The 14229-nt window shown below is 33.1% G+C and overlaps 1 protein-coding gene across 2 annotated transcripts in view; it reads right to left on the bottom strand.

Moving 5' to 3' along the window:
* The window catches only part of LOC133191685 (phospholipid-transporting ATPase ID-like), a 43090-nt gene extending 29066 nt beyond the window's left edge, over positions 1-14024 (bottom strand). For both annotated transcript variants that reach the window (XM_061327419.1, XM_061327420.1), the window contains exons 1-4: positions 13965-14024; positions 13669-13711; positions 11098-11156; positions 6401-6514 (exon numbers count right to left, since the gene is read on the bottom strand). In XM_061327419.1, coding sequence (XP_061183403.1) covers positions 6401-6514; positions 11098-11156; positions 13669-13699 — 204 coding nt within the window. In that variant the 5' untranslated portion in view covers positions 13700-13711; positions 13965-14024. The remainder of the gene's footprint in view (positions 1-6400; positions 6515-11097; positions 11157-13668; positions 13712-13964) is intronic.
* Between the last annotated feature and the right edge of the window lie 205 nt (positions 14025-14229).

Below are 14229 nucleotides of genomic sequence, written 5' to 3' on the forward strand. Positions count from 1 at the left end.
CTACCCCAGGATGCTTCCACATAAGTTTCGGCTTTTCTGGCTCTGTGGTTCTTGAGAAGAAGATTTTTAAAGATTTTTCCTATATATTTCAATGTAAAACTTGTATTCCCTATTGTGGCCCCGCCCTATCCCCGGGGGTCACGATTTGAACAATTTAGAATCTACACTATGCCAGGATGCTTCCACATAAGTTTCAGCTTTTCTGGCTCAGTGGTTCTTGAGAAGAAGATTTTTAAAGATTTTTCCTATATATTTCTATGTAAAAATTGGATTCCCTATTGTGGCCCCGCCCTATCCCCTGGGTCATGATTTGAACAATTTAAAATCTACACTACCCCAGGATGCTTCCACGTAAGTTTCGGCTTTTCTGGCTCTGTGGTTCTTGAGAAGAAGATTTTTAAAGATTTTAAAGATTTTTCCTATATATTTCAATGCAAAACTTGTATTCCCTATTGTGGCCCCGCCCTACCCCCGGGGTCATGATTTGAACAATTTAAAATCTACACTACCCCAGGATGCTTCCACGTAAGTTTCGGCTTTTCTGGCTCTGTGGTTCTTGAGAAGATTTTTAAAGATTTTTCCTATATATTTCAATGCAAAACTTGTATTCCCTATTGTGGCCCTGCCCTACCCCTGGGGGTCCTGATTTGAACAATTTAGAATCTACACTACCCCAGGATGCTTCCACATAAGTTTCAGTTTTTCTGGTCCAGTGGTTCTTGAGAAGATTTTTAAAGATTTTTCCTATATATTTCAATGTTTCCCTATTGTGGCCCCGAGCTACCCCCGGGGCCATGATTTGAACAATTTAGAATCTACACTATCCCAGGATGCTTCCACATAAGTTTCAGCTTTTTTGGCTCAGTGGTTCTTGAGAAGAAGATTTTTAAAGATTCTTCCTATATATTTCAATGTAAAACTTGTATTCCCTATTGTGGCCCCGCCTTATCCCTGGGGGTCACAATTTGAACAATTTAGAATCTACACTATGCCAGGATGCTTCCACATAAGTTTCAGCTTTTCTGGCTCAGTGGTTCTTGAGAAGAAGATTTTTAAAGATTTTTCCTATATATTTCAATGTAAAAATTGGATTCCCTATTGTGTCCCCGCCCTATCCCCTGGGTCATGATTTGAACAATTTAAAATCTACACTACCCCAGGATGCTTCCACGTAAGTTTCGGCTTTTCTGGCTCTGTGGTTCTTGAGAAGAAGATTTTTAAAGATTCTTCCTATATATTTCAATGCAAAACTTGTATTCCCTATTGTGGCCCTGCCCTATCCCCGGGGGTCCTGATTTGAACAATTTAGAATCTACACTATCCCAGGATGCTTCCACATAAGTTTCAGCTTTTCTGGCTCAGTGGTTCTTGAGAAGAAGATTTTTAAAGATTTTTCCTATATATTTCAATGCAAAACTTGTATTCCCTATTGTGGCCCTGCCCTACCCCCGGGGGTCATGATTTGAACAATTTAGAATCTACACTATCCCAGGATGCTTCCACATAAGTTTCAGCTTTTCTGGCTCAGTGGTTCTTGAGAAGAAGATTTTTCAAGATTTTTCCTATATATTTCAATGTAAAACTTGGATTCCCTATTGTGTCCCCGCCCTATCCCCGGGGGTCATGATTTGAACAATTTAGAATCTACACTATCCCAGGATGCTTCCACTTAAGTTTCACCTTTTCTGGCTCAGTGGTTCTTGAGAAGAAGATTTTTAAAGATTTTTCCTATATATTTCAATGTAAAACTTGGATTCCCTCTTGTGGCCCCGCCCTACCCCCGGGGGTCATGATTTTTACAATTTAAAATCTACACTACCCCAGGATGCTTCCACATAAGTTTCAGCTTTTCTGGCTCAGTGGTTCTTGAGAAGAAGATTTTTAAAGATTTTTCCTATATATTTCTATGTAAAACATTGATTCCACATTGTGGCCCCGCCCTACCCCCGGGGGTCATGATTTGAACAATTTAGAATCTACACTACCCCAGGATGCTTCCATATAAGTTTCAGCTTTACTGGCCCTGTGGTTCTTGAGAAGAAGATTTTTTAATGACCCCACCCTATTTTTGTCTTCTCTTGATTATCTCCCCTTGTGAGGGGACTTGGCCCTTCATTTTAACAATTTAAATTCCCCTTCACCCAAGGATGCTTTGTACCAAGTTTGGTCAAAATTGGCCCAGTGGTTCTTGAGAAGAAGTCAAAAATGTGAAAAGTTTACAGACAGACGGACAGACAGACAGACAGACGGACAGACGGACGGACGGACGGACGGACGACGGACAAAATGTGATCAGAAAAGCTCACTTGAGCCTTCGGCTCAGGTGAGCTAAAAAGTGAAAGATAATTTTAATTAGCAAGGGAATGGAATATAATACATACACATCTATTCATGAATTTGTCCTACTGTGATATTTCTTAATAATCAAATAAAATATACTACAAATCATCAAATTCATTTCATGCAAAATATTTTAAAAAGCAAATGCAAATTAAAACTGTAAAATAACCACTAGTGTTTCAAGTCTCAGTGGCAATATTTCTTCAATTTTAGAGCACTTGTAAAAAGTAGATATTTTGGAGGCCTCAAACGCTCAGCCATCTGGAAGGATGAATAGTATATATGATTCACATGGAAAACCCCTTCTAATCCTTTAAAGGATGAAAAGGACACTAAGTCACATGATTCAACTGACTATGTGATAGACTGTAATATAATAGAATATTACAGATACAAAAATTATTTCAATTATTGATTATATAAATAAATCTTGAACAAATTTTATGCTTTGACATATACTAAATATTTATGCCCTCGTAATTGAAGATTCGGGGGTATATAGCTTTTGCCCCGTCCATCTGTCTGTCTGTCTGTTAGTCTGCAAAAACTTTAACATTGCCAATAACTTTTGATTGGTTGGAGCTATGGCTTTCATATTTCACATGTGTATTCCTTGTGACAAGACATTTCTTTGGATACCATCATATTTGACCTTTAGACCTTGACCTTGGAGGTTGACCCAGTTTTTTGCAAAATTTTACCCGACTTTAACCTTGGACATAACTTTCGAATGGTTGGTGCTAGGGCTTTCATTCTTCACATACGTAATACTTGTGATAAGAACCAACAACTTTGACCCTTTGACCTTGACCTTGGAGTTTGACCTACTTTTCGAAAACTTTAACCTTGGTCATAACTCTTGAACGTTTTTTTTTTGCTTGGGCTTTCATATTTCACATGTGTATTTCTTGTGAGAAGGCCTTTCCTTGGGCACCATTAATTTTTACCGTTTGACCTTGACCTTGATGTTTACTTACTTTTGAAAAAACTTTAACCTTCTCCATATCTATTCAATGGTTGCTGCTGGGGCTTTCATATTTCAAAGGCTATTTCCTTGAGACAAGACCTTACTTCGGGCACCAACATATTTGATTTGCATTTGAGAAAGTTTAACCTTCACTATAAGTTGCCATACGGGGGCATAAGTGGTTTCACACAAACACATCTTGTTTTTTTTGAGTTTTTACATTTACGTCAATATTTACAAGTTTATGAAATAGACTGATCCACTTCTCTGTTTCCCTAAACTGAGTGTCTAACAAGTGACATCATACATGTATCTGTTTTAATAGTACAGCAATAGATAATGCAAGCTGAACATATGCATCTCATACTTACAGTAAATATTCTTCAGTGGGATTAATAGCAGAGATGATGTGATGTCATTATAATTGTTTTTCTCATACTTGAAAAATGTAAACAAGAAGCAGTTAATCTAGTTAATATGTCTAACTCAATTACTTTCTGTTGAAGTTAGCTTCCCTTTTTGAAATTACCACAGTTAATCAAAAACATGGAGACATTAATTTCACTGTAAATTTTAGAATATCAAATGATACATATTTTTTCTCTCTCTAAATTTGGTTTTCCTTATAATTTTCTTGAAAAGTAAGCAATACATTTTTTTTCCAAATGCAAGCTGTAATCTGAAACATGTTATGTCGATCTTTACACTTTAGCTTAAAATTCCCATTACTGACTAAATAAAAACTAGTAAATATAAAGTATGATACGGACTAGTACTTGTCCAGCAATATCTGTTGAGTGAGATTATAAACCTGATCAAAGATCTGCATTACAATATAAAAGACAAACAAAATATTAAAAATGCTCGATAAAGAAAGTGTATTCTTCTTAAACTCAATCTCCCTTCTTGTACTTTACTAATATTAATTCCTCATGAAAACCCTCCCTTGTGGTTTGAAATTCATGACCATTATGATAGCTATTCAAAGAAATATTTTGCAACTTAACAGTACAGTAGCATGCCTCATAATGACTTTGATGAGGGTTATTGGATACATCATCAAGTATCATGACCTTGACCCCCTTTTCTAAATGACTAGAAGTATTTCTTCTACAATTCCATCCATCATATTGTTTCAGTATCTTGTCCTACATGCACATTTCATTGTAATTTTATTTTTCTTATTTTCAAGTGCTATCTTTAAAAACTCATGAACAATTGCCAATAGAACTTGATCACACTGTCTGTCATTTTACAAATTGTTCTGTCATATTGCCACACACCACGCATGTATCATTAAGCTTCAAGAAGTCACTGTGCTCTACTAATGATCGTAAAACCCAGTGTTTATCTGATTAAATGCAAGATATCACTTCCAGAAAACTCAATTTCTTCCTGCACACCCCCCATCCTTGGTGTTTATTGAGATTTGTGTGATTTTGCTGGCAAATAGAATTAGTGATGTAATAACTTTTGCAAAGCAGATTACATAATCAGACCATGATTCTTGAGAGAAATGCACTGAGATAATGAACCTACTTTAAGTATTTTATCGATGATTTTTTATTTTAAAAAGTCTAGATAATTATGATGGTAAACAAAACAATATTTAACCAAAGACATCTGAGAGATGCACAAAATTTGTTCCAATTAATATTCTGAATTCAGTACATGTATTATATAAAGTTTTAGATCTGTATTAACAAAATTAAGGATCAGTGCCCATCCATTGTATATTGAAACGGGCAGATACTGTAAACCCCCTATTCCTAGAGAAAAACGTTTATGCTATTCATGTAAATTATTAATTGAAGATGAAAAACATTTTGTTCTATACTGTTCAAAGTATGACCAATTTAGATGCAATTATACTGATATATTTAATGTAAACACATATACTAGTGATAATCCCATTAGAAAAATTGTCAATCCTACAAATATTACAACTGCTAGAAGGATATGTTGTTTTTTGAAAAAGTGCTTTGACACCAGAAAAGAAAGTCAGCAATGAATACTTAGAAATATGTGAATATACTCTACATTGTTTTGTTCAACTCACATTTGTCACTTTGTATATGTATGTATTATTCTTGTTAATTCGTTTTATGTCATGACTGTATGCCGACATGGTAATTGTCAATAAAGTGAATTGAATTATTGCCTCAAATTACTACAGTTTTCTAATATACACTGGTTTCAGGACTTATACTCACAGTGTCAACTAAAAGCATTTTTTACACTTAATTATAAATCAAAATCAATTTTCATCAATTAACACACTCAAAATTTTAAAAAATGCAGGTTTTCTAGCGTTTAATTTATATGCCATAGGTTTTATTTTTACTACAAGAAAGAATTATAGATAACCCTACATTTGATCCAAGTTCATTAACAATTTGACAATTCATTGAGGTTTATCAATAACATTTATCAAATTTTTATTCATTGAAGAGGTAGAAAATATCCAATTTGAAATTTTTAAAAAGTAAATCTACAGATACCCTATGGAATTTGTTTTCGACAAATCAGCTCAATATGACTCACAGATGCACAGGAGACATTTCAAAATGACTCATAAACCTGATCAGAATATTCTTATCATTCAAGTAACTTAGTTTTTAAGTCATATATGAGTTTCTGTCCACAAGTAAGTCCATTTTGATATTGGTAGGTAGATTCAATATTCTATCTGCTGTACATAAATCTCAACCAGAAGCCCACGCACACACTTAAGACACTCTTGTTTGGGGCAATGTGTGGCAGTCATATCTCCTGATTGGTTGTTTATTCATGCCAAAATGCAACAAGACTTCCCTGGGAATACTGAAGGAAAATTTTTGCTATGTTTGTTGACAATATCAGAAATTCAACAGGGAATAAATGGAAGATTTCTCAGAAAATCAGAAATAATAGAATGATAATGAATTCAAATTGTTTTTACAATATGGAACATTTACACGGACAGATGACAAAACTTCAACAGAAACATTTCCCTCTAGTGAGCAAAATGCACCATTTCCTTCTTTTTTTTAAGATATCAATTTAGAATTAGAAAAAGTTAACTTGCACTTTGAAAAAAATAATACACAGTACCTGTAGAATAAGTAGACATAAGAAGTAGAAGTTGGCAATCCTCTGAAACTGTTCCAGGAGATTCTTCGGCACAAATGAGACGACAGAGTACTTAGACGTACAGATGTAATTGTTCTGTAATAGAATAAGAATGATTGATTTTTGTTATTTCTGATATATACAGTAAAACCATGTTCTCTCAAACTTAGAATACTTTGTCTGAGGTATCCAAAGATTCCAGATATCAAGGTTAAAATACATGAAATAAAGGTGGTTTGGACTTCCACCACACTTTGACATATGCATGATATTCAAAATACCAATGTTTACCTTTATATCTAATATCATTCACTTTATTAATATATTAGTTTATTCAGGATATAACTTTGGGCAATACAGCCCATCAGTTTACAAAATTAACATATAATAACATATATTACAAAATTTAAGACTCTCAGTGAGCATAAACTGGGGGGTGAAATCCCTGGTCAAGTGTTCCTCAGTCCCACAGTTCCACTCATTTATAGTAAACAATAATATATTGAACAAAATAAGTACAATACAATAAGCAGTACAATACATAATTCAAAGTTATAATACAATATAAAGCAATGATGTTTTAATGTACAGACATCTGAAAATATAAACCTTACACAGATAGAAATTAGGTTAACCTGATTGATCTTCGTTACGGAATATTAGAGAATAATGAATATATTTCCCCACACCAACTAAGGTAGATATGCGGTTGGTACCCAACAATTGGATTAATTTAAAAGTACTTGGCGATTCGTAATAATATTCATTTATATATTTTTTCTTAAATTTAGATATCTAGGGCATTGAAGAATGAAATGGAATTCATCTTCTATTTCACGTGTATTACAAACATCGCAAAATCTATCCTCTCTACTTTTGCCTTGGTACCTTCCGCATTCTATGTTAAGATAATGAGACGAAAGTCTAATGCAGGAAATATGCTTTTTTAAATTACTCTGAAAAGGTTTTGTTAAATAGGATTGCATTTTACAGAAGTCAGATTGGACAGTATGTTTATATAGAAAGCATTTTGACAAATTATCCATAAATGCAGTGCACTCTTGGAGGTATATATCTAGGATTCTATTTTTATACACGTGCATAAAATGAGCAAAGTTTATTGCTTGCTGTTTTACCCAAAATTCTCCCAGACCCAATCTATATACATAACTGAATTCTAGTTATAACAGGGTATTTTATTAGATAAACAATTTACTTAATATCATATAAATTGGGTTGCCTACATCACAATGACTTTGCGTCAAAAATGTATCACTCTGCCTAATGTTACATTTAAATTTTGTACAATTTGAAGTCTTTTTTAAGGGAAATCTTTTTTTTTCTTACATTAAATGAATTAAAACTAAATTAAAAGGAATGAATTTAATAGCTACCCAATTTATATTAACTGGGTTTGAACAATTTACTCTTTTTTGTTAACTGCTTCTCGCACTGTCCCAACCCAGTTTATACAGTATTACAATAGACTTTTAAAAATTACTTTTTAAGTGACATTATTGTATAAAAAAAATTTCTCGATAATCACATGTATTGTTTTAATCCAAACCCTCAGCATGAAATAATAACAGTCATAGCAACATTATGAAATATATGGGCAAAGCATCCTGGGATTTTACATAATAATATATAAATTCCTGAAAGACAACAATACATACAATACATTGTATAACCCATTTATATACTGAAGGGAAAAAGAGAAGCAGGTTAACATAATGTGCTCGATTTATTTTAAAACTCCATGACTTTGAATTATGAAAATTGGTCAGAGATGAACCAAAGACATATCTATGTTCTCAAGGTTAGTCAAAAAATCTTCAGGAAAACAAAATTTTCACAGATTTTCAGACAGTAAAGGGTTAAAGTAAAAATTCCTTTGAAATTTAAATCCCTCAGCAAAGTCCAGCATAGAAATGTACTTTATATTGATTCAATAGGTCTCAAAGTTGGTTAATATTCTGTCCACAAAGAGCCATATATAACTCTAGACTTTCAGGGTTGAAATCCCATAAAGCTTTATCTTAATCTTTTATATTATATACAAATGTGTATCAAAAATATTTTTTTTAATTATCAGTCAATAAATGGTCATAACACTCAATTACAAAAGGATTGAAACCCATGAATTTTAAATTACCTATATAAATAGATTTGCAACTCTTCTGTATACAACTGCGTACCTATCTCATAGTTTAATTAACTCCTAAAATTAGGGAATGTAAAAGTGATGTGTAGACAGATGGAGGTAAAACCAAAATACCCCATCCCAAGTTTTATTTAGTATGAGGATATAAAGTATCTACATGAAGATCATTTTTATAAGACTATGTGAGCAGATTTAACCTTTAACAGCATGACTGAAATCCTTATACATGTACATTGTATTGTCAATTCAAAAGGTTTCAGCATGTGATTTATCAAAATCCAGTCTCCAATCTTCATAAAACCCACTATGTAAGCTTTCTAAACACAAATTATTATGACCAGAATCCTGATGAAATGTATGTTTGGACTTCACTGTAAAAAATTCCCCTTTCTGCTGTGGCTATAGTAATTTCGGCATGGTCATACCCTTCATTGTCTTAGTGCTAAGCTGTCTCCTGAGGTGCTTCTTTAATTACTCCTGTGTCTGTATTTACTCTAAGGTCCAAACTTCATCTGCCTCAAATCAATTCTGAATCAGTGATTCATGCAGAAATCAATCACTGCTTGCATGGGTTGACACAAAATCCAAGAGGAGTTTAATCAAATGAAACCAATTTCCATAGCTTTTCATGAAAAATATTGTTCATCCAACATAAAATCAAAAATTGCAAACACATGATGAAAAGAAAGGGGGGGTACTAGGAGGGTTTTTTTCAAGGAAGGGGGGGGGGGTCTCCCAACTATAACTATCGTTTTCAGTCCATGGCACTTGACAAACACGAGCCTTGCAACTAAATATATGGGTATTTACTGGGCATCAATGTCTGTTCTCTGATTTTGTTGCAGTGGCCAGTGGGACCAATAAAAGTGGGCTTATTAAGACATCACGAAGAATTACATCACATCTAAACAATGGATTTTTCCTGAACTGAATCACTGAAGGGATTTCACGTCACAGACCTCTACTACTTTACCTGCATAAGAAGAGGAGCTACATAATATCTACTTTCTCTGTATAGCAACCCAATTGTGATTTTTTTACCTTTTAAAGCCAACAATATTCGGGTAAATAATTACTACTCCCTGATGTATCATTAATTTAAGATTAATGAAGGACATAAATTTACTATGCAACTCTTAACAAAAATTCATTAATTTAATAAAAAGAAAACGAGAACAATAAAACATTCTGACAAATTTGTATATTGGTGAATGTTGACAGAAAAACAAAAAATAACAATGTGTATCAGTATAATTTGATGCCTAAAATGTTTTCTGGTTGTCTTGTGGAAATATTTGGCCCCTGTTACTTTTCTGGAGTCTTAATGCCCAGCACCCTTTTCACTTAAACTTATTGTAATTCGCATTTATGTACACAATGTAGAATACTATGGCATAAAACTCTCAAAATTTTATTAAGAGTTGAAAATCCTCCCTAGCTTACAAACCCTGTATATTTACAGCCTGAAGCATGGAACCCAAATCAAAATTTAACCTTTATCCATCATCCATGCTTTGATACTAGATGACAATGCACCTTCCCTGTTCAAGCCAAATAAAAGGTCACCCTGAGACTAGCTTTAATATTGGCACAGGTTGTAGTAACTTCAGCATGCCAAGGGGTCTATATTAACTTTCAATAAGTTTATGTTAGTCCGGTTCTGTATGGACCATTCTAATGAATTCAAAACCAGATACATGTGACATATAAGAGTACATTCTTGGCCCAAATCAATCTCTGTAGCAACTGATTTACCCAAATAAACTTGGTATCAAACCTATTGATATATTAACTTTATCAAAACCATTCTGTTCATGAAGAGCACATAACTGCACAATCCAAAATCGACTTCTGAATGAGCTGAAAGTGTTCCTTAATGAAAGGCATTAAGATTTTGTCATAAAATTTATTGACAGGTAATATGACACTGTCAACATCATACATGTGTAAAACAAACATGTGCAACCAGTGGTACGTGTTAAAATTTTCAGTCTTACTATAACACAGGTACCAAAATTACCCCAAAAATGTATTTTAGGAGGTACTATCTTTCTCAAAATTTGTTTAGAAGAGGTGTACAGCATTACATATTGAGACACTGTAACAAGGGAATAAGAAAATAAACTTCAAAATATTTTGCACATGTTCTTAATTTGTCCTTGAAAATGCCTCCGCAATTTGATTTCATCTTTGAAACAATATTTATCACTGCTATTTATTTACATAATGACCCTAACTTTCTCTCTTTTTTTATACATGCATGTACTTGATTGATAAACTTCAGTATATAAGCACAACTTAATTTATATACCAATACCAGTTTTGCAATAAAAAGTGAAGTCACTGAAATATTCATATCCTATATGTTCACCAAACATTACTGGCCTTTATAACTTGAATCACAAACATTTACAGCATTAACGCATATAAATAGAAAGTCTGTGCACAGAAATTATCTCCTAAATGGTATACATATATATATTTTGGTAAATTGATCAGCTGAATGTTTACTTACTGCATATTGAAACTGAAGATTGTATTCTGGATCACTGCCTCTGATGTGTCGCTCTAGTTCTACAAAACAAAACGATACATAACTGTGAAAGCAGCACTATCAATTTTCAAAGTTGAAAGAATTAATACATTTTTTTTTTCTTTAAACATTTATTAGAGTACATTATTTATATTTTCTCCTGGGTCTTATTCTGATATTAATTGGCCTATTTACAATGTCTGGTCTAACTATAGCAGACATAACTAGATTATGTATTGAAGAACAATGAATAATACATGCCATTCATCATATTATCATGAATAAAACATTAAAGTGATGCTCAAGCAGAAAATTGAGACCAAATTGTACCATACCTCTAACATCAGATACTTTTCCATGAAACAATTTTGTCATTCCTTTAATACACATCCAATGATTGAACTAAATGAAGTTTTACAACATTGCACAATACAACTTTCTATTTTTGCTTCTCTAAGAAGGAAGTGAAACTTAGCTGCCCTTTTTTTTTTTTGGAAAAGATGTCAGCCACCTTACAGATTCAAAACATCCATAGTACTGATCAATAGGAGAAACCTTTTCTGTGTCTGAACAAAGTAATGGAGGACTATTTACATGAATAATGAAATCTTTTTAAAAAAAAAACATCTTCTTATCAACAGAACAGAATTCATCATAAAATATTCATCCCTACAGATCATGTGCATGAAAACTACATGAAAAGGTTGGGGGAGAAAAATAACTGATTGATTATATATCCAACTGATCCATAAAATGTTGATTCAGAGTCACTGCTCTGAATAACTGCAGGTGGAAATAACTGAGGGACCTAGAATTCATTGATGTGTCTTGATCCTTTTGTTTCTGAATACTTGGATTGTACGCTGGTTCCATTAAGCGGAGCTAGCTATTTGTTCAGACTTCATAATACTTATATGGATATTGAAATAATGATACACATGGAGGATTCAGATTTTCTCTATGACAACTGTCACTTTCTCCTAACAAATGGACCGGTGCTCAATTTCATTTACAAATTCTCCAAGGCAGTCCAGTTTTTGGATGAAATTGGTTACTTTTATATCAAATTAAGTGATGATTCACTGAGCCTTCAAAGTATTCCAAATTCCAAAAAAACCCACTTCTTTCATGATTTGATGAAACAAAGGGAGGTGATAAGTTATACATTCATTTAATCTAATTTACTGGTTCACAGAGAGAACCAACTATTTCTATGAGAATAAATAATAAAAATATGTACTAACTCCAACTTGTATTAAAACTGACAGAAGATACTTATCATTAACATGGAGTGTTTTAAGTATTGTGTGTTAATTGTTCCAAATGCCATTAGAACTACTCCCTGCTGAAACAGGATTTGTTCTCTATTCCTTAGAATTCTTCTAATCAACATTGCACACATTGGTCAAATTTTCATACAGATTCCCTGAGCAATAAGACAGAAAAGCATCACAACACTGCTACTAGTATCTGTCTGACTGGCTGAAATTTTTAATTCCAACATAGACTGATAATGATTTCTAAGCAGTGGAGAAGGAAATGAATGTGTTATATCTCATGTTAAATTTAGTGTACTTATTCATCATGTATGCTGAAAAGTTTCAGATACATTGTTTTAAGCATGGATTCCTTGAACCCCTCATCTTTTAATGATTTTGGTCAAAAGATAATGTTTGTGCTATTGATTTTAGGGTTATTTTACAATATTCAATGATGTATGTACTACTCTACAAAAAAATCTTGTTTTCAATTGAACTTTAAGTACATAAAAGCTTGTATCATCTCAAGGAAGATATGACTACAAGTGAGTCCTTCTTCCTAATCATGTAAACTTAATGCTGATGCTGTCCCAGAGTAGATCAACAGAAAAGACAGCTATCTATACAAATAAACACACTGGTTAATCTAATTTGTTGTTTTATAATTTTTTTAAATAAGAGAACAATTATCTTATGTAATAAGTTTCCATATCAGTCTTTCCTTTTCTTCAGATGATTAATTAAAGCAGTAAGTAGTCTTTCTATAATTTATTTGCTTGCTTTCAAAGCTATTCAATAAAATTTCATAACAACACACAAGTGACTAAAGTGATCAGCTAGCCCCCAAACACCTCCCCCAACCACAACCTCCAGGGACATGATTGGTCCTGGACCCTCTCCTTTTCCCTTTACAGGAAGTGAATAAGTGTATTTATAAGGAAATGGTTGTTATATGGAAGTACAAACTCATCATTTTAATAATCAAAAATATATAACAGCTACTTTTACAATAATGGCTGAAAATTGAAATGATTGAAACATTTCTATTTTAGATGAGACAAGACTCAGACGACAAGTAACAGTATGTCATAAATTACACCCTGATTATGGGTTTTAAATCTGTCCTATGGTATTATGCTTTGCAATTGTGTCAATGAATCCAATAAACTTCAGATCATTATTTATGGCTCATCCATGTGGGTTTTTTTTTTTCACAACAACCATATATTATACTATATTGCCTGCTGCAAACTGGATAAATGCTCAAATGTTTCAAGAGTAAATTCAAACATACCTATTGGTTTGTCCTTCTTCCAAAACTGCATAATGAGGCTAAACTGTAATGAAAAAAAAATCTCTTTATACTTGCAACCTTATGAGCAAACAGTTGCTGAAATTTTGATATCAAGGTATAACCGAAATGCTTGCCTGAGTATTTCTTTCCACTTAAACAATTCCAGTGTCTCGAACAACAAAGTGTCATCTAACTTAGACAATCCATATCAACTACCGTATTCTAGCCAAGAGGGTGTGGTACGTTCAATTGAAATCTGAGCTGTTCACAGAACAAAGGTAACAGTTTTCCCTTACCTATCTCCAGCATCAGGTGAACCAATCTCACACTTTCTTCCAACACATCCTTAGAGGCTGAAACAAACAGATTCTGTTAAAGACCGAAGAGGATTACAACTTTGTGAAATAATGTTATTCAAAAAGCAATATACTTATTTCAATACAATGTGTAAATTGAATTCCTTTGACAAAGATGGTCATCAAGTTCAGAAGTAGGATTAAATCATCAAGTATATTTAGACGGAAATACCCCGACTGTTATTGCCTAGTTAATTCAAGGGTC

The sequence above is a fragment of the Saccostrea echinata genome, unplaced genomic scaffold (assembly GCF_033153115.1).
Source record: "Saccostrea echinata isolate AGI-Se365-2 ecotype Australia unplaced genomic scaffold, CSIRO_AGI_Sech_v1 ptg000024l, whole genome shotgun sequence".
Lineage (NCBI taxonomy): Eukaryota > Metazoa > Mollusca > Bivalvia > Ostreida > Ostreidae > Saccostrea > Saccostrea echinata.